The sequence below is a fragment of the Nilaparvata lugens genome, chromosome 3, assembly GCF_014356525.2.
Source record: "Nilaparvata lugens isolate BPH chromosome 3, ASM1435652v1, whole genome shotgun sequence".
Classification (NCBI taxonomy): Eukaryota; Metazoa; Arthropoda; class Insecta; order Hemiptera; family Delphacidae; genus Nilaparvata; species Nilaparvata lugens.
The window spans coordinates 80,107,849-80,131,198 of NC_052506.1; the positions used below are offsets into that span (position 1 = coordinate 80,107,849).

General features: G+C 34.6%; 1 protein-coding gene across 1 annotated transcript in view; it reads right to left on the reverse strand.

Moving 5' to 3' along the window:
- The window catches only part of LOC111056609, a 121,429-nt gene that overhangs the window by 95,083 nt on the left and 2,996 nt on the right, over nt 1-23,350 (reverse strand). The window contains exon 2 of the mRNA XM_039424751.1: nt 18,260-18,410. Within this exon, the coding sequence (XP_039280685.1) occupies nt 18,260-18,410 (151 nt within the window). The remainder of the gene's footprint in view (nt 1-18,259; nt 18,411-23,350) is intronic.

The window sequence follows — 23,350 nt, forward strand, 5'->3', positions numbered from 1 at the left end:
CAATCTCATAATTATAATTGAAATTTCCATATCATATGTTACTATAGAACTATAATATAGATAGAGTACCTCTTCGAAACAGTTGTTAACTGGCAACTAAATTAATAATTTTGTCAGGTTGGCATTAAGTTGAGTTGACTTTGTTAGGTTGGCACCAAGTTGAAGATTTAAATGCATTTATCGCGGAAAAATTGATTGGGCACTTCAATCCTGGGAATATTATATTACTAGCCGTCAGGCTCGCTTCGCTCGCCATATCCGTTTAGCCAGACGTTTAGTCTGGACCCCCGACTGGATTGTTCTATCATATGATAAAAAAATGAAAAATGCTCGAATGAAAAATGCAGGTGAGCGAAGCGAGCCGGCTGATCTCATTCTTGGACGATCCAGTCGGGGGTCCAGGGGGGCGGAGCCCCCTGGCTAGACGGATATGGCGAGCGAAGCGAGCCTGACGGCTAGTATTTTATATGACTTCTACTACGATGATAGTTATGGGAGAAAAATATGAAGAAAGAAAAGCATTTCTTAGCATTTCTTCATCACAGTAACGTAGCTATTTATATTGTACAATGATATTATGACTTCTACTACATGAGAGTTACGAGAAAAAATATGGATGAAGAAAAGAAAAATGTTATACAATTGAACAAAGAATCAGTGAAGGTGAAACTCAGGGGAAACCTTGATGGATAGAAAAAGAGGAAGTGGAAGAAAAATAAAAATGATGAGAAAAGGTAGGAGAGGGGGAGGAATGTCCTATTAGCTATTACCCAATTCTGTAGTGAGAATATAGATTTTCAAACAGAATAATATCATTGTTCAATTTAAACTCTCATTCTTCTTCACGTGCCTGCTCCGTTTCGGATGTTGGCGATCATAATGGCTATCCTGATTTTGTCGACGGCGCTACGGAACAGCTCTGCAGATGACTGGTGAAACCATAGCCTCAGATTTGCCAGCCATGAAATTCTCCTTCTGCCAGGTCCTTTTTTTCCGTTGATTTTTCTTTGAAGGATCTCTTGCAGAAGTCTGTATCTTGAGCTATTCCTATGTGGCCGAGGTATTGGAGTTTTCTACTTTTAATGGTATTCAGGAGCTCCGGTTCTTCATTCATTCTCCTGAGAACCTCTTGATTGGTAACTTTTTGCGTCCAGGATATTTTCAGCATTCTTCTATACAGCCAGAGTTCAAAAGCTTCAATCTTTACCATCGTTTCTTTTGTGAGGGTCCATGCTTCTACCCCATACAACAGAACGGAGAACACAATAGTCTCAATTTAGTTAATAGAGTAAGGTCGTGACTCTTGTACACCTTACTCAATTTATTGAAGACAACTCCTGCTTTTTCTATGCGGCATCTTATTTCTTGTGTGTTATTCCATTTCTCATTGATGATGGTGCCCAGGTAGTTATAGTGTGAGACTCTTTCTATTGCATTTTGATTAATAAACTCTCATTCATTACAATAAAATGTTGGTAGAATTTGTAGTAACATTTCTAATCAATCTATCAAAAGTTTAGAAGATCAATATGATGGTAGAACAAAACAAACTATTACAAGAGAAGGAAGAAATTGAGAAAAGGAGAAGCGTAACGTAACAAATACGAGTCGAACAGTGCGTGTTGCTCGCGTGTGACAATCGATAAATGCGAGCGTGTATTGTAAGCGTATGAGTGTGAGTGCGTAGAGATTTTCTGTAGAGTTCTGTTGTCGAGAAAACAGCTAATGCTAGTCACGATGGTAGGCTCAAAATCCCCTCCCCTCAATACCCTTCAAATAAGTCCCCCCCCCTACAAAACCCTCCCTCCCCACCTATCAGAAAACCCTGACACCTCTCATGTGCAGATTCAGATTCCCTCTTTCACGCTGGCAACAAACTCCCGGATAATTCGGACTCAACAAACTCAATCAAACATTGTGACGCAGCCTGCGAAATTATCCTCGATATCCTCTCAACAGCCGCCATCCTCTGCAATGAATTCGTTCTAATAGGATACGATCGCAGAGTATCTGCTTCAGTGAGATCACTTAAAGCTGGCAGCAGCAGTTGGATGGGTAGCGTTGGGGAGAGATTCATAAGGAATGCTGACAGAGAAACTCACTATACTTTTCTCTCCTTCAACACTCCTCTTCCATCTTCCAAATTCTCTCTTCTGTCTTTATACTCCACTCTCCTCATTGTCCACGTCCTATCCTGTACCTATTCTTCTTCTTCCTCATCTTCTACCTCATCAATCGGTCAATCAAAAATCAATCAATCTTCTTCCCGGGTTATCTGCTAGTCCAAAATGAATAACAGAAAAAAAAGAGAATAAGTGACGTAACGATTTTGTTCGAAATCTAATTCTAATGGATGATCCACTTGGATAGTTCATTATGAACTATCGTATACCTATCGTAACTATCATAATGATATCCGGAGAATAATTATATAACTGAATGATAGAAACAGTGTGTGATTACATAACCTTAACTTTTGGACAACATTAACATTTAAAAAAAACTTTTTGAGAGAAATAGTACTGGTGCAGCCTAGTTTTCCCTCCAATGTCATAATTATTGTATTATGATTATATTGTTTTATACAATAAATGAATAAATGAATGAATGAAATAACTGTGGGCTATGTCGTATGATTGAGAACCTTTCGATCTGGTACCTGTATGTATATTGCTGTGAACTGTATAGTACACTGTTCAAGAAACTATTTTATAGTTCAACAAACGAGAATAGTGTATATTGAACTCATTAAACTTGATAAAATATTATGATATATGAATCAGAAAAAAGTAGATATATGAAAAGCAATGAGAAATTCAAATGTTAGGCAAGGCACACACCGGTTAGTCAAGACAAGACTAGTCACGTTTAGTCACAATACTTCACATTGTTGCTTATGACGCAACTCACACTGATTAGTCACTGCAATTAGACATGTCTCCATGAGCAACTAAGTGCCGGTTGCACAACAGCCGGTTAAATCTTAACCGTGATTAATTCCCCGAGAACCAATCAGAGATGCTGTCTTTTCAAAAACGCCTTCTCTGATTGGTTCTCGTGAAATTAATCACGGTTAAAATTTAACCGGCTGTTGTGCAACCGGGCCTAAGTATTGAATTTAATAACTGCCTTTATTTTCCTAGAAAGCGAAGTTAGGGCGCAGTCGGCCCTCTCTTACACTTAACTCTCTATTACAAGATAACAATACAAAAAAATACAAATAATATGATAAAGAAAAAACATATTCCGAACAATATGAAAGAACAAACAATATCTTCTTATTCAATATCTAATTGAAAAGAGAAGAAAAAAAATTAACTTGGAAAACAATATTTATATAACAATACTAAATAACTGTAGTGAACAAAAAAAAGAGAACCTGATGTATACAAAATACAAAAGACGAATTCCCACGTATTATTATAAATCTTGAAGTGAATAAGTAAATCACATTATTCATATTTAATTAATTGTAAAAAAAAACCATCGAGGAGCTAATTTCCAGTATCTACATTCACACACACACACACACACACACACACACACACACACACACACACACACACACACACACACACACACACACACACACACACACACACACACACACCACACACACACACCACACACACACACACACCACACACACACAACACACACACACACACACCACACACACACCACACACACACCACACACACACACACACACACACACACACACACACCACACACACACACACACACACACACACATACACACACACACACACACACACACACACAACACACACACACACACACCACACACACACACACACACACACACACACCACACACCACACACACACACACACACACACACACACACACACACCATTTGTGTCTCGCCTTTTTGACAACATTAAACAAGCTTTACTTGACATTACCATTTTCGAAATGTAAGTATATCACTGTCAACAGTGACAACACTTGTCACATGGTAAATTAATACCACCAAATATTTTAAAATGAACCAATGAAATATAATAGAACTATAAAATTGGAAAGAAGGTTAGACCTAGTCAAAGGATAAATCAACTCAAATCAAGTATTATTAGCGATTAGGAGTAATAGCATTATCAACAATGATAAGAAAACATGTATAATTGTGATTTAATAATTATGAGAACCCATTGGTAAGATCAAAAAATTATAAAAGCGGCTTACTTATTATTGGCGGATTATAAAAAATAAAATGCATGAACATTGAGGTTAGAGTTATTTGTTTACATTTTGAAAAGAATTAGTCGATCTTGGATAAATCGATAATTATTAGAATCAATACTGAGCGAATCAGCTGATTATTCGATCAACCCATATAACAGGTTGAATTATATAAAATTTACTCATAAAGGGATTGTCACGTTATTCTTTATATTTAAATAACGATTAGCCTCCTGCTTGGCATCAGTCGGTAAAGCATGAGATTTGATATAATTAGGTCGTGGTTTTCTAATAGTATTCAGTCTTAAAAAATCTTGATAGGCTTAGGTATGAGCTTCTCTTATAACTCTTGTAATTCAATAAATAATAAATATATATATAAAAATGATACTTATACTATAGTGTTGAGGAATAAAAAATAAATTGCACACCATGAACGTTCATACATATATTACACAAATAATGCAAAGATCAATCGAGGCAAAAAATATATAAAGAGCGATAGAAAAATATAATATAAAAATAGAACAATAATTGAAATCAATAAAAATATCACAGGCTAAACTTTATATTCTAGATTTATGGCACGAATCATTACCATGTGCCTTTATCTTAAAATCATATGCATTCTGTTGCATGTAGCTGCGATATGCGCTGGCTAATACTTGTCGACTTGGACAATTCAATTAAAAATGTGTGCTCTAAGATCAGCTTGATAAATTAGCCACTAATAATCCAAATATATATATATATATTAAAATCTCTAGTATTTAGTAGATTTATTTGTATCGAATATATATTTTCATCTCAGGGTGCAAGATTCGGCACCTGACGGAATAGGTAGAGCCATTCATCTAGTGAATTAGAACTATGATAAATTATCGCAAATTGTATTGCAAAAAATTAAATATTATATGCATATGTTTTAATAGCCTAGATTTCGTACTTCTTTGATTAAATAGAAATTTCTAAAAATATTGATCTATATATTTTTCTTTCAATTAAATACCTTTAATACTAATTTTTACTTGTGCAAGTATTACTCTTATTAATTTCTCAATTTATAATAACCCTTTCGGCGAGCTAGCTTTGATCATCAGATTAATTCGAAGCACTAGGGCGCCCATCACTAAATTCAAATTTTAATCACTCACGTGTCGAAAATCTTCTTGTAAGCCGCCGATGTCGATCCAACTCCATGTGGTCCGGGAATATGGTAGCCGGAATCGTCTCCTCCAAGGGGTTATAAGTTTAATTCAAAATGAAAATGACTTCTGCTTCACAATAGCATCACGAAGTCCTTTAAGAAATTTAATAATTTACTTTAACTTTAACTTTTACAAAATCATTAGTAAGGTACTACGCTCTAAAATATTTGGGGTCCTCTTATGGTGGCATTTGGCTGGCGAGTGCTGGTTCTTCTTTCTCTAGTTTTACAGATCCTCTTTCCGACTTTCAAATTAGCATAAAATTTAAATATCTTAATCCTCCGCCATTAAGTTCAAATAGATCTTACAAAAAATACCAAAATATTGCTTAGATTATATGATTAATAATTTCTTTGCATTCGAGCCATATCGATAACATAGATTACACAAATTTTTAACACAAATCTAGTACATTTATATAAATATATATAAATATTTTTGAATTGGCCTACAGTTGCCGCCTATTAACTGCCGTTTTACTATTGGTGCATGCAAATTTTATTCGGTATTCATGCGCCTGGTAACTCTTATTTCCTGAATACATTAAATTATTTTTATTTGGTTTTTTATTTATGCTCTTTGCATGCTAGTTAATATTCTATACATTAATATTAATTCCATGCTACCTAATAATTAGCCACGTGGACAGGTGTTTTTTCACATTGCACACCATCCGATTGCAATAAAGCTCTGCCAAGGGGTTTTGGTCAGATTCTACGTTCTTCGGTTTGATCGATCTCTAGGTCACCGATCCGTGAATACATCTACATAACCTCAATCTTCAAATATTTTATATAATAATCTATTTATGAGCAATAAACTTCCTTCAAATCCTTTTTAGGTTCTTGTACCATTTAGCCAGAACAAGCTGATGCTATCTAATCTTAGTCGTAATCTATTTGGCGATATTAGCCAGTTACTTTATTTCAGACCTATTACTGTTTCTGTTAGGGCTTTTTATCTACCCAGATTTAATATGTTACACGCGCCCCTGGGTTTGAATTCAAAATATTTGAGAATCACAATGTTTTTAATGAAAACCCACCCTTCAATACATCGATATACACTATACTTTATTTATAAATTATACTCTCATACTTCTATCACAGTTCGCAGACATATTTGCTGCATCTCCTTTATACCTTTATCAAATACAATAACAAATTCTCCTCCTCAACACACATAAAATATCATAAATATAAACTTCTAAACGTATTCCTCCTGACACCACTTAAAACATAGTAATTTTTAAATTCGCCGCTTGCAGGGCCACCAACCTAACTACACACATTTCATAATTCTCACAAATGATTCCTTTTAGACAATAATGTCGATTCACAAACTTCTGGGCTTATGTCTTAGAGTATTTCTTAGGTCTTAATATAAATAATTTTCTATACATCAGGTACAATACTTTTCTTTTGTTAATGGCTCTTTGGTTTTTTGGTAGCTTGTATTCACTTTAACTCTTTTCCGGTAACAAACGTGGCATAATTAAAAGTAATAAATATAAAACATATAAATAAATATACCGACATTAATAAATATAATAAATAACAATAATAAATAACTTTTTGGGTACAGTATTTTTTCATAATCATATGTTTGCAGGCATTACATATTTGATTCAGGTGGCCTTGCCCAGCTGGTCACTGGTTCTACATAATTTGCTGTCGAATTTCATAATTATTAACCTAACTGCTGCATTTTTTTCTCTTTAAAGGTAATTTACAAATTTTAAATATACTATCCCCGCTTGTGTCCTTTTTTAGTGGATGTAGCTAATTTAATTACACATTTAAAATTTATTCTTTTCCTTATTGCAGGCTTCTAACGGCTGGAAGGAATTAAAACATTGGATTGTTGCCACGAGGTCCTATACCAAGCTTAGATTTATTAAGGAAGGTTAGTAATCGGTTTGATAATAATGTTTTCCTTGATTTCTTATCATATTTATTTCAAATTCTGTGATATTGCATGTAAAAATCCCGTGGTTTACTTGCATCTTCTTGCATTCTGTTTGTAGATGTTGTAGGCTGGTGAGGTTATCTGCTGTTGATTTGTGAGGCTGTCCTAATTGATAATTTATCTTCATGAATTTAAAGCCCTTGTATCTGGTATACTTTTCTAAACAAATCCTAGCTTCCTTAATGGTAATTTCTTTTAATCCATTCTTTTTCCAAATATCCTGCACTCTTAACTCATCCTTCCTCTTATTTTCATCTAATATTCTTGTTTTCGGTTCACTATAACTCATTATGCTCAAGACAATAAACATTTTTATAATAATATTAAATTTCCAATTATCAATCATAGATTCATTTAATAATAACAATACAATATTTTCCATCATATCTACAACACAGTATTTTATTAATATCACAGCCATTATTACAAACATTACACACCATATCAAAACATTTATCAACTTCTTAACAATATAATCACTCAACATATAGCCAGGTACTTCCATTTTATTAGTATAATTCCTTATTTCTCTGGCTCTTCTTAGACACTTTCCATTCTTCATTAGCTCCCACAAGTAATCCAATTTATTGTCCGCGCATGAATCGATAGTAGTCCTTCTAATAGCTTCGGTTCTATCCCATTTATTTGATCCGTTTTTATCCCGTTTCCTTAGCCCATTCTTCCGGTCACATCGCTCAATATCTCTCTTAAAACGTATGTGCCGGGGATGCACGCTCTGTTCCTGTTCTCCTCGGTGTTGGTCCGGTGTCCTCTTCGGGCGTTTGAACCGTGCATGCGGCCTCCATCGGCGCGCGCGGTTCCTCCTTCGTCGCTTCTTCCGCCTCCGGGCCTTGCGGTGCATGTTCTTACGGTCCTGTATACTGTCCTCCTCGTCCTGATGCCGGTCGGGTGTCCTCGGGCGCCTCCGTCTCCGGGCCTTGCGATGGTCGCTCCTCTTGTCCGGTAGTCCGTCCTCTCGTTCTTCCATGGGGTCCTCCTTCCCGTCGTTGGTGCGCTTCGGTGGTGTCCATTGGTGCCGGTGCATGGATTCTGTGCGCGGATCTGTTACATTTTCAATTTGTTTTGTATTCACCAACTCCTTAATTAGTGCATGATCCTGGTGACTGCTTATATTTAGTAGTGACTCTTTGGTGGCGGGTTGCTCTTCGGTGGGAAACAGAATACTTAATATGGGTTGATGTTTGCGGCTGGTTTTAATTGCATGGTGGGCGGCGTTTTTTAGTGGTAGGCTGTCTTGTATTGGCATCTGTTTTTCTAATATTTTCGGTTCTTCTAATAACGTTTTCGGTAAATCACTTCTGAATGTGGTGTATGACGTTGAAATATCCTGCTTTTCTTGGTTTGTTTCATTGGAGCTTGTAGGTGTTATATTGGGGGTATCATATAGTCCTGGTTTATTAGCTGTAGCTTTCGGTGTATCTGGTGGCGGGTCGTTGGGTGTTGGGTTCCGGGTTTTTTGTTGATTCAATCCTATTGCATGTGCTAATGTATAATTTGTACTTACTTGTTGAGGTGGCGGTTTATAATTTCTGTTGTAATTGTTTTGTGTGTGATTATTATGTGAGTTTAATCGATCACGGCCATCATAGTGATTCTTACGATTGCTCTGCTGGGCATAGTGGTTGGTTGTGCGATTTTGAAATTTTTCATTATTCCAATTACCATTTTGCCTGTGCTCATAGCGGCGTTCAAATTGAGGAGCAGATCGGTAGCGATCATATGATACCGGTTCATAATTTTGTCTGTTATGCTGATTAAATTTTGAATTCTGTTGATTTGGTGTGTATCTCTGGTCTGAGCGGTGGTTTGATATTGCCATTGCAGACTGTATGCCATATAAATGATTTATCAGCTGCTTACAATCAGTAATGGGTTGTGCGGCGAGTGCCATTCTAACTTGATACGGTAGCTTCTTTAAAATAATACTTGCTAATGCCGATTCATTAATGGGCTCGCTCAATTGAGAATTTTTAAACTGTAGGGCAGTGACGAAAGTGGTACATGCACCGTCTAAGTTAGGGTTGAAATCGCATGATATAATGTCCGCTAGCACGTCCAACTGTTTACTTCTGCTCCAATACTGTTCCAGGAAGACAGCGACAAACTCATCCAATGATGTAAATTCATGGGCTCTACTCCGAAAGAACATCAGGGGTTCGCCAATCAATAAATTAGTCAAACGGAGACGCCAAAAATTCCAAGAGGTAGGTGCAAGAGTTTGTACTAATTTTATCTGATCAATGAATGGTTGAGGTTGCAAATGGCGATCAGTGTTATCAAATTTTCCTAGTCCTTGTAATATACTATGTACGTTGAGGTTGTCTGTTTGAATCCCTTGAGGTTGTTGTTGAATATGATTTTCCAATGCTATTATTTTTTCCTGTGTTATCTGCCATTGACTATTATGTGTAATTTTATTTGCGTTTATTTCTTGATTTAATTGAGTCAGAGTGGATTTTTGAATTAGTAGAGTTCCGTTTAAAGCTTTACAGGTTTCTGTATTTTGGTTGATGCTACCTTGCAGTTGGTTCATTTTTGTGGACATATTAATCTGTTTGTTTTGTATTTCTTTAATATTGTTAATATTTTTGTCAACTGTAGTTGTTAAGGCTTGATTGGCAACGGTAATTTGTTTGTGGATTTCTTGGTGGCAATCGGCCTTAATGTTATTTGTTATATCCTGAATAGGTGTAGTGATTTGTGTAGTTAGGTTATCTATCCTTTCATTGAGTTCACATGTAACCGTATCCAACCTTTCCGATAATCCTGCCGTAACTTTATCCTGACTTTCTTTTTGTAGGGTTATCATTGCTTTTAATTCTTCCCTATGATTCTCTACTTTAGTTTCAATATTATCCAACCGTTGTTCTACTGATTTTATAGCGCCTGCGGTCTCTTTCATGCCCTGTTCCACTGTTTGTTTATTTTCCTCTTTTACTGTAGCAATCTCTTTTTTAATCTCCTGCATCATATTATCCATTGTTTTTTGTAACATAATATTGAAAGTACTGCTAGTTTGTTCCATTATTACCTTTTGAAGCGGATCTAACTCTGTGATTGAAAATATACTTTGTTTACTCAGGTGTGACTCGGCCTCCGGCAATGCGGGTTCTGCAGGCTGCTCCTCGCCCCCTTCAAAGTTGATCTCTACTATCCGTTGATTCAATGGTGTGTCAGCGGCGTCGATTCGAGTGGATGATAGAGGTTGCAGACCTGGTGGATCGAAGACTATCGACCCGACGCTTCCTGGTTCCCTTTCTCGTGGCGTATTGGCATCTACCGTGGTGGGGTTTGATGTGCTTGGAGTCGACAAAGTGGGATCTGTGCAACCGCCGTACATATATGAAACTTCAGAGTTTGCGGGAGTGTGATTCATTATGTCAAATATGATAAATGCTAATTAAACAGTGATAAGAATGATAAGCAAAAATGCTTAAAAAAGAGACACAAACCGGGACTTACAGTGAACAGTGATGTGTAAAGTGTTTGGATACTCTTACAACAAGGTATTTATACTTAAGTTTTTTATAATGCTCTAGCGCCCCCAATGTTTTGTGTTGATTTATTCTTGGCTAGTTTACAGGCTGTGACTTATTTTCCAACCGGCTTAAACACATAATATATTTTTGACTAGAAAGTAATAGCAGTTTAGGCTTATAAAATATAATCTCTCTCTATAGACATGTATTTTTTTTTTTTTTACAGTACTAATAATATAAAATTTTCTTTAAAACATATAATTTCTCTTTATTTAAAGCTATTGTTTCCCCAAAAAGTAATACAAATTTCCCTTCGCCAGTTTTCCTCACAACTCGTATAAGTTATCTATAATTTTCAATATGGTTATTGACTTAATTTCAAATAATTATTCGATGAGCTTGGCTCTCATCATCAGTCCCACGTTGGTACGGCATGTCTTTCTGTCACGTTATTCTTTATATTTAAATAACGATTAGCCTCCTGCTTGGCATCAGTCGGTAAAGCATGAGATTTGATATAATTAGGTCGTGGTTTTCTAATAGTATTCAGTCTTAAAAAATCTTGATAGGCTTAGGTATGAGCTTCTCTTATAACTCTTGTAATTCAATAAATAATAAATATATATATAAAAATGATACTTATACTATAGTGTTGAGGAATAAAAAATAAATTGCACACCATGAACGTTCATACATATATTACACAAATAATGCAAAGATCAATCGAGGCAAAAAATATATAAAGAGCGATAGAAAAATATAATATAAAAATAGAACAATAATTGAAATCAATAAAAATATCACAGGCTAAACTTTATATTCTAGATTTATGGCACGAATCATTACCATGTGCCTTTATCTTAAAATCATATGCATTCTGTTGCATGTAGCTGCGATATGCGCTGGCTAATACTTGTCGACTTGGACAATTCAATTAAAAATGTGTGCTCTAAGATCAGCTTGATAAATTAGCCACTAATAATCCAAATATATATATATATTAAAATCTCTAGTATTTAGTAGATTTATTTGTATCGAATATATATTTTCATCTCAGGGTGCAAGATTCGGCACCTGACGGAATAGGTAGAGCCATTCATCTAGTGAATTAGAACTATGATAAATTATCGCAAATTGTATTGCAAAAAATTAAATATTATATGCATATGTTTTAATAGCCTAGATTTCGTACTTCTTTGATTAAATAGAAATTTCTAAAAATATTGATCTATATATTTTTCTTTCAATTAAATACCTTTAATACTAATTTTACTTGCGCAAGTATTACTCTTATTAATTTCTCAATTTATAATAACCCTTTCGGCGAGCTAGCTTTGATCATCAGATTAATTCGAAGCACTAGGGCGCCCATCACTAAATTCAAATTTAATCACTCACGTGTCGAAAATCTTCTTGTAAGCCGCCGATGTCGATCCAACTCCATGTGGTCCGGGAATATGGTAGCCGGAATCGTCTCCTCCAAGGGGTTATAAGTTTAATTCAAAATGAAAATGACTTCTGCTTCACAATAGCATCACGAAGTCCTTTAAGAAATTTAATAATTTACTTTAACTTTAACTTTTACAAAATCATTAGTAAGGTACTACGCTCTAAAATATTTGGGGTCCTCTTATGGTGGCATTTGGCTGGCGAGTGCTGGTTCTTCTTTCTCAAGTTTTACAGATCCTCTTTCCGACTTTCAAATTAGCATAAAATTTAAATATCTTAATCCTCCGCCATTAAGTTCAAATAGATCTTACAAAAAATACCAAAATATTGCTTAGATTATATGATTAATAATTTCTTTGCATTCGAGCCATATCGATAACATAGATTACACAAATTTTTAACACAAATCTAGTACATTTATATAAATATATATAAATATTTTTGAATTGGCCTACAGTTGCCGCCTATTAACTGCCGTTTTACTATTGGTGCATGCAAATTTTATTCGGTATTCATGCGCCTGGTAACTCTTATTTCCTGAATACATTAAATTATTTTTATTTGGTTTTTTATTTATGCTCTTTGCATGCTAGTTAATATTCTATACATTAATATTAATTCCATGCTACCTAATAATTAGCCACGTGGACAGGTGTTTTTTCACATTGCACACCATCCGATTGCAATAAAGCTCTGCCAAGGGGTTTTGGTCAGATTCTACGTTCTTCGGTTTGATCGATCTCTAGGTCACCGATCCGTGAATACATCTACATAACCTCAATCTTCAAATATTTTATATAATAATCTATTTATGAGCAATAAACTTCCTTCAAATCCTTTTTAGGTTCTTGTACCATTTAGCCAGAACAAGCTGATGCTATCTAATCTTAGTCGTAATCTATTTGGCGATATTAGCCAGTTACTTTATTTCAGACCTATTACTGTTTCTGTTAGGGCTTTTTATCTACCCAGATTTAATATGTTACAGGATATATTATGTATACTAAAGGAAGTCGATGTGTAGAAATACGAACACCCATTATTTCTGTATAAATATTTATTATAATCTAAAAAAGCATGATAAATCAAGAGTATACAAAACTCATATAAAAGAAAAACTAAATGTACTAAAACCGCATGTTATGGTTTATTTATGAAATCAATTTACGATAAACACTCCTTACATTTGTATAAAAACTCTTTTTTATTTAATTTTTTCTATTATAAAGCAGAGGAAGCCCTGATTCCCAAGGCAACCAATTGTATTGAGTCTATTAAATTGAAGGCCAATCAGAGAGTAGCTTACAGAATTATTCGTGGAAGAGACAAATTTTTCTAAAAAACTCCTTTTTCTGGCTTAAGATCTCGACCTGAGAGGATGCACATGGAGTTTAGGGTTCTTTCTTCTCCTTTTAAAACTTTAAAACTATTAAGCCAAACCCTTTTTTAATGTAAAGTATTTGTGTTAAATGTTCAATTATCTGTGAACTCAGTGCTGTCAAAGAGTTCGTAATTTGTAACTATTCCCTATAAAAATAGCTTTAATTCGAAAGAAACTTATAAAAATCTGGATTACGCGTTAGCCCAGCAGTGACGAAAAGGAGCCTACCTAATTAATTATTGGAAATAATTAATTCAATCCACGAGACCATCTAGAACTTCAATTCAGTGAGTGATAAGTCAAACGAGCTCGTTTTTTCTACGTTCAGTGGGGTAATTAATAAAAAAGCGCTATTCAAATTAACTTGAATTAAATAAGAAGTCACCACGTGTTGAATAATATCACATAGTTCATAAGAACATTTATAAATTTATTCAATATATGTAGGAAGCTTACTTCCATGCACAGCCCGAATTCATTAAATCCCTGAGATCTCATGTTTGAATATTAATTTATCAATTATAGCTTTGTTAATTGAACAAATTATATCATATCAAACTTATAGACCGAACAGGTTTTCGTTTGCAGAATTTTGTATTGATTGGAAGTATAAATATCAGTATTAAATATAATATATTTATGAATTTGAAACTCATTATCGTGAATATTAGCAAAGCCTGTGATAATTATTCAGATTTTAGAAATGGATTATTTAAGTGAATTATAGATATATCGAATATTTTATGCACATCTTTTTTATGGGAATATATTTTGTGTTTTATGTCAGCATACAAACTCATAGAATTTTTTATTATATCCTAACTCATCTCGTGATATATAGTTTGAGCTGTTTTGGTACCAACAAATATTTAGCAGCACTTAAAATTATTAAATCAAGTAATATTAATCTTATTCAGAGCACTCAATATTCATCATCCTTTGATGATATTCATCTCATCTACCAGAACAAGTATATTAAGAGATTATATTAATAAGGTTCCAGTTATATCATATAAGGATCCAGAGAGCTTCAAGAACTGGCGTTGTAAGTTCTAAGGAATTTCGGAAGGGTATATTGGTGAATACTTGTATTCACGACGAGCGTTTTAAGAATCAACTAGAAACAACTATAGTTGGTCCCTATTATTCTCTAGTGGTACATGGTTACTGATAATCAGTCATCAAATATTCTTTTAATTTCCTTACTGGTATTCTTCAAGAACTTCATAGAAGCAGCGGTCAGAATTATCAATCACCGGTCTTTGAACCTCATGGTGATTATTTGTATTTATAAAATACATGTTTCTACCACTGAGCTAGAGCTGAGGTTTGAACCCAGTAATTTTGCGAGCCGGAAGGCCTTAATTTTTTGTGAATTTTTTCGCAAAAGAGGGAATTTAGAGACTGCTCTTATAAATATCAGAAACACCGTATCAACTGTGAAGGATTTACAATTCACAACTTCACACACTACTGTACACTCAACATAATTATTTTATCGTCAATATCGCGTTTACATGATTTATATGAACCAGTAGCAATGAATATTCCTAGTAGCACCTAAACTCTAGCTCTTTAACTCCAAATCTACTCTAACTCTAACTCTAAACTCTATTATAAGTACACAAGGCTTATAATATATTGTGATCAAAAATCTAGTTTGTGAAGACAGCACTCTTCCTTAGATTCACGTCACTTCTCACTGACTCCCCATGAAATGTGTAAACCTTGTTCCCAATCCCATGTATTTACAAGTGAAGATTACATCGCTTTGGGAGATTTACTTCCCTCATCAGTATATAATTTGAATAAGGATTACACCGATACCCGGGGACGTAAAGTAAACTCTCTTCCGTGTTGGGAGTGCAAAGGATTTTGGGTTCACGAAGACTCGGCGGTTTATCATGTTTGTTCAACAGATGTAGCCTGATTCACTTCGAAATTTCAGTATTGTTTGAATGGGTAGCGTTGGTGTTATTAATGAGAGATGCTGAAAGATTGGAGTGAATCTTGCTAGGATAGAACGTGATTTATTTGGGTCTCATTTTATGCGAGAACGAGTGGAAGGAGATAATGTGTAATATGATGGTGTGGAATTCACTCGCTAAAGAGAATAAATTAGAAAGAGAGAGAATATGGTGTGAAGAGGGAAATGAAAAGAGAAAAAAATTTAAAAAATAGTGGGAGAATGGATAGGATAGAGAGAGAGTAAATTATCGCTATATGTAGAGATTCATAGAAGAGTTACAACCGTTTTATCCTGATTCCTCCTTGTGAAACTATTTGAGTTTTTTCTAGTTTCATCCCATTTGATCTAGAAATGTTACTTTTAAAAAAATTAAAACTATAATTTACAAGTTCCTGAAAGCTAAACCGCTCTATTCACTCCAAGAATGGCATGATTTGAGTATGGAGAGCCTTTCTTTTTCATGGTTTATTTACTGCTTAAATGTATCTATGGGCTATATCTATTTTAAGTATTATTCATGTGAAGGACTCATATTTTGTTGAAGCTTATTGTTATGTGTGTCCAGACTCAATATTGATTTATGTGAATTGCTTTATTCTGTACTTGTCTGTTTTACCATTGTATGGATATTGTGGGTTTTTTGTCTCGTGATGACTATGTCTATTGCACTATGTATTTAATGACGATTTATTCTATTCTATTTTATCTCAATGCAATTCAGAACTTTTATATTATCAGTATACTATAACAGTTTATCATCATCAAACATGAGTGTTTGACACTAGCTGGTTTTCACATTACAAAATGCATCAACAGGAAAATATCTAAACAATTTTTATCGTGATTTTATGATCGTTCAAGGAATTGAAGAACAAGAGTCCAATGAACGTCTGACATTGGCTTAGCTGTGACGTTCTAATGAACCGTTGCTTTTGGGAGTGACTCATCAAGGCTGTCTGGCTGTGACGTTTGGATTGTGGGAGGGGCTTGTCTAGACCAATGGCGAACGTTTACTTTGAATGCAACAGTAAATCGATTACTCATTACTGCTACAATTCAAATAGAATGATAGTTCTCTCAAATAAACGGATGAACCGTTCCCCATTTCTGTTTTTTTAGGGAGACATTTTATGAATAATTAAGAATGAAGTTTTCAGATAAACCAATTACGATTTCTCATGTTATTCTATCATCAAGAATATATTAAACCCAATATCAATGATTTGATGTGAAATTCAACATGGATATAACCTATACATAGCTTGACCAGTTGAAACAAAATTGAGAAACAGAAGAAATTTGGGCAATAGTCTGTTCTTTCTTCTCTCAATATTGTTTGAATTGAGCGATCATTTTTTTCTATTAAAACTAGTCACTAGGACTAACCATTAATTTTGTTCTCTTATTCCTTATCCTAAAATATTAAAGAGCAATAAATGAATTATTATGCCATGAAATATTATTAATATGTTGTTCATACTGTCATGACATTATTCATGTCATTGATTAATCCATTCAATATCGGGGCCCCGAGCTTCGCTCGTTATTTATTTTTTGACTTTTGATAAAACAAACACAATTCTCTAAAATGATTGGGGAAGTACTAACAGCACAGCCCAAAACTGTTTCTTCCCCGAATTTCGATTTATACACTATAAAATAGTCCAGAAAGTAGGTTATGTTCCATACACTCGAATTCAGGTTCAATTTTCTGTTCAAACATTTGAAAACCAAAAAATTATAATTTAGATTATATACAAACCAAATTGAATAACAAAATAACACTCACTAATCACTTGAAATTGTCAAATAATTATCAACTTTGAAAATTATGATATACTCTAGTTTAGGAGGATTATCATGTCATGTCAACAAATCAGATTATGTTGATCAAATCGATTAAATTGTCTAGCTAAATAAAATTTCTCGCTGATTGATTATGATTACAAAGCTGGAAATAATTCTGTCTCTCTCCCACACGGACACACGCATCTTCTGTTATCGAGAGATGATGAAAATTATCATCTGTTTTCCAAGGATGAATTATCCTTTCAATGTCGTTCAGCGAGTTTTCCAAAGAATGAGACCTAATGCAATCAAATCTTTATATTATTTAACTACTAAATTCCAAATTCCGTGAAAATCGTTAGAGCTGTTTTCGAGATCCGTAAAACATAAATAACCAGTGGCCTGTTTCATAAAAACATAGAAGTTCTGTAATACAGAAACAGCTGATTTTATCGGCTATATTGAGCATGTAATTGGAATGGTGATTCTCCTGTATTACAGGACTTGTAACTTTTATGAAACCGGCCCCAGATATGTAAATAGCCAGCTATAAAAAAAAACAGATATAAAAATAATCAGATATATACAGAAATTGTTCGCCTTATATAATAGGATTGGTTGATGTAAACAATATTGAGAGAAGAAAAAACAGGCTGTTGCCCAAGTCTTCCACTATGTTTCTCGAATTTCGTATTTTATATCAATCATTATCATATATCAATTTCTAAATAATTAATATATAATATATAATATATTTTACAATTGAATAATATAATTTTAGATTGTCTTACCTCACGTGCAGTTATCCTCTGCTTCAAGTTGTCATCGTAGTTGTCCCTAAGTTTACCCTGTAGACTCTGCATGTACGTCCTATCTGTAACACGTACCACGTTGCTTCCCATGATCCGCTCGGTGTGAGATCTCCCATGATCGTGACTGAATCTGTAAAGACGCAAAATCACCAACAATTATTATTAATAAACGAAAACCCAATTCCAAATTAAATGCTGTAATTCACCCCGAAGGCTTCTGCTACTGCAAATATTGACAACAGGGTAAACAGCTAGATGGAAATTCGATGAGCGCTACTATTCAAAAATATTATTTTCCTACGTTGGAAAGTGGCCATTGCTGTACTGATTACAGAACGCAAAGAATCACTTTTCCGCTCTAGTGCGAGAAAAATTTTTCCTGCACTCCAGATTTGCAACATGGCAACGCAAAATAGTTGATAGGTTATATGGAGCACCAGTGCAGCAAAATCAAAATGAAGTTGGTAACTGTGACTGGTGCACGTTATAAGAATCTTGATGGGGAGGACTGTGGTGGATGACAGCAGTTGACAGCACACAGCCGCCATTCAAACACACATACTACATTCTATTTTATTCATTAATAATAAAATTACACAGATTTACATTTTATGGATTTCAGGCAATTTTACCCATAATTACCCACTTTTCATATTCAATGGTAACTGTAGAAAAAACTTAATGTGAAATACGTGCGCAAAGTTCCTCTGCTGCACTCAACAAACCATTCCGCCCTCGCCTACGGCTCGGGCGTAAACGTTTCTTTCGGTGCAGCAAACTGTCACTAGTTGCACAAATAACTATTGTCAGCCCAGGAATTATTATGAAAATCTTAATTTCATAGAATTTATACTTCGGCTATCATGAACTATTCAAGTGAATTATTAATATTAGAAATTGCTTTCGATCAAAGTCGATTCGTTACTTGTTTTTATTCTATACTTGCAGGTAGCAGGTAACCCAACTGCTTGCTCCTCAAGCGCCCAATTAAAAACTTGCCAAACTGAAAACTTGATGTAATGAAATCTTGAAGAATTTGAAATAGGCCTATAAGAATCTTCATGCAAAATTTCAATTTCAACAACTGATTCTTGGAGAAGGATGAGAAGAAAACTGGATGCTGTCCAACCACAGAACCATTAAAAATCAAGATACCGGTTTTTGTTGTTAATGAAATCTCGATTTTCAATAATTAATATTTCGGTGGACAACATCAGGTCGTTTTATTCAGTATGGATGACTACCACGATTTCAGTAACTTCTAAACTACAGAAGGTGATAAAAAGAATATTCTCCCATCAACATAAAACCGAGGAAGAGATTGATTGATTGATTGAGTACTTCATTTATGTAGATTACAATGTATACTGGCTTATACACTTATACAATAGCTTACAATACAGCAAAGTTTTATATTGAAGAGCAAAATATAATATTGTAATGCATCTACATAAATTGGCGAAGCTTTGAACATAAACAATGTATTCTTCAGACAGAATATTAAAAATATCCTTCCCAGTAACTCTCTACCAAGCGAGATTGAGAGAGATTACCAAGAAAGATTGATTGATTGATTGATTGATTGATTGATTGATTGAGTACTTTATTTATTTAGATTACAATATATACTGGCTTATACACTCATATACAATAGCTTACAATAAAGAAAAATTATAGATAAATTTACATAATATAGACTAAGAAAATAATTATTGAACTGTATATGATATGAAAAAGCAATTTGTGATATAATAACTATAGATAATTATATTGTTATGCATCTACATAAATTGGCGGAGCTTTGGACACATCAAAGAATATTAGATTTCGACAAAGAATATAAGAATATTAGATTTTCGGAAAGAGAGAGATTGAGTGAGTAAGAGGCTGGTAAAAATGGATAGGAGTGAGTAAATGGATGGGAAAAATCTCTCATAGACGACAACACTGCTTTTCCGCTTTTCACTGGTGAACAGATTTTCGCAATAAATTCAATTTACTCAGCAGAATACCGCCACCCTCACAGGAGGTGTCATCCCAGTGCGTGGGCCAAAGCGATAATAGACGCCCCATCTAATGGAAAATGTGTTGACATTAATTTAATAGGCGGGTGGTGACCGTGTGAATGTAGTATAGGGTGGGCTAGTGCCTATGACGAGAGAGCCAATTAAGTCATTGCTGGAGTGTGAGATTCACTTTAAACTTTCAGCATTGGATGAATAGGGAAGGCATTGATGTTATTAATGAGAAATACTGACAGTACGGAATGTATTATACAGTATATATGATAGTACTAGCCGTCAGGCTCGCTTCGCTCGCCATATCCGTCTAGCCAGGGGGCTCCGCCCCCTGGACCCCCGACTGGATCATCGAAGAATGAGATCAGCAGGCTCGCTTCGCTCGCCTGCATTTTTCATTTGAGCATTTTTATCATATGTTAGGACGATCCAGTCGGGGGTCCAGACTAAACGTCTGGCTGAACGGATATGGCGAGCGAAGCGAGCCTGACGGCTAGTAATATAATATTCCCAGAAATAGCTCTGATTGAAGTAGCAGTGCCCAATCAATTTTTCCGCGATAAATGTTCTACTGCCATATCGCCCCATCGTGACGTCAGCATTATATTAATATATAATTATATAATTCTGATTTCTCGAATATATTTATTCAAATTATGAACTACCTGTTGTAGTAGTAAATTATAAGTTCTCAATTATAGTTCGTTAATAATTTACTTCCATCTGAAATAGACACAAACTATACAGGAAAGTTTTCTATACGATACTGACGTAACGATGGGGCGATATGGCAGTAGATTTTGGCTTCATCGACTTTCAGTATGAAGCGTCTATTCTATAACACTGGTCTAAGGAGTTGATGAACGTTGCCACAGCTGATTATAAAGTGGGTATTGATTTGAGTTTGTATAATACCCCTAACGAATTAGCAACGTCTATTGGTGCAGGGGGTGAGAAGGGACTCATCTGGTCCAATTTTCATTGGAATACTTTCGTGCGGTTGTCTCTAGTGAACTAGAAGCTTAAACATTAAGCCGCAGAATATATACTTCCAATGAAGCCCTACAATTTGCCATTAACTGTTGACCAATGAAGGCTGAGCTCGACTGTCATTTGTTGTCACTAGACACGCCCAAGTACTTGTCTGAAAGCTCAAACTTCTTTGGTCAAAAGCTGATAGCCAATCGTAGGGCTTCATCAATATTTCATATTCCGCTGCTCAACGTTTGCTGCTTTCAAATTACTAGCAATCGATGATGCTTTGAATACCAACACTATTATTACAATAGTTATTGGTTGTGAGAATATGAGGTCGATTTGATTCGAAAAAGAAAATATTTTCAATAACATCAATCTGCAACTTACTTTTTTAATTGAATTTGATTGAGTCGGATGATTGAGGAATTGAAAAAACTGTTTCCATCGATAACCCTTTCAACCACAAGTAGGCAAGATGAAGGTGTTTACAATGGTATTTTCTATGAATACATCAATTATCGATAAAAACCTGAGAACATTAATGGAAATTGGATTTTGGAAGAGTGAAAACAGAAAATTATTGTTTTGGAATAAACTTTTATCAATATGTGGCAAGCAGTTTCACGCATAACCTGTTCTCCTCTCCCGATCATATCATTGTATATTAATATTTGTGGCTCTTTTGATGAAACTCTGAATAAAATAAAATAGACAAACATGATCAAAAGCCATGATTTTTTTAGGAAAAGACTTTCTTTTAATTTTTAGAGAAAGAAACCAGCTCTCAATACTAGCTTTCTTATACAGCATTCAGTAGTTTTTGAATACAAACAACACTAAACAAGAAGTGCAGTGATCTATATAAGATATTCGATCGATAACTGATTGATATTTTCCCCACTACCAAATTGTCTAAAAATGAAAATATCACTGAACTTTCGATTCCCAGTAACGTTCACAGTCTATAAATATCAGCAGACGTCCAGTTAAAGAAGTGCTATCGATATGAAGACTTTGAAGTGCACGGTTCTTGAACGTGGGTTGACGTTCACGGCAGACTGCAGGAAAATATCAAATAATGGGAAAACTGCGGTAATCAGAAAGATATTGGAGATATCAGTTTCAAAATGACTTGACGCACGACGTAGAATAAAATGTGATGGGCTTGTAGAGGGGAGGTGAAAATTGGATTTTGCATATTTCTCAATATGGAAAAAATATTATTGACTGGATATATTTCTGAAGATACATTTGAATTTATATTTTGTAAGTATTTGTATATTCAGAATTCTGTATAATATTATCATATTCTGGTGTTATTGAAATGTTTTCATTTCAGTTGAGGATCTCTAGAAGTGTTTTCCAAGCATAAACTGGAAGTTAGAGCTACTAGCCAAGTAGTTAATGTCTATAGTAGGCGAAGGAGTTCTCTCTTTTAAGAAAATTCAACCTTCCAAAGGGATTCCCTACCCAACTATCTTACCTTAAATGTGAACGGAAAGATTTTAAAATAATCTTTTGAGTAAGTAGGTGATCTCTCTATCAATATTGGATTGAAGAAACATATATGAAAAATGCAATTCGGATTTTAATTATTATTGGAATGGAAGATCACCTGAATACAACAATACAAGACACTGATTGTAAGATCAGCAATAATAATGCTCAGAAAATATTATCAAGATATAATGAATTTGAGGCTTTTTAAAATGTTTGTTGTTATCCAGTCGTGTCATGACTGGATGACAACAAAAATGTCGAGTAACAGTGCAGACTTACTTTGCAATGTCAGTGGAAGATGAAATAATCGTAATTCGTTGAAGCTCATATTGTTCAAACTTGTTAATCGAATCCAATTTTGATCTCGATGTCTAATTTAGTTGATCAAACGTTTAGCGGATCCATTTTGGAGCTGGAGAGGCCATTAGGCCAATCAGGCAATTATTGGGTGAATTAGGCGAATCAGAATTGCCTCGAGTATCAAACTCTTGGAACGCAAGGAAACGGAGAATCGTCTGATTGAAGTTTGGAGGGATAAATCGACGATAATTCCTGATACGTTGGTCTCAAATCA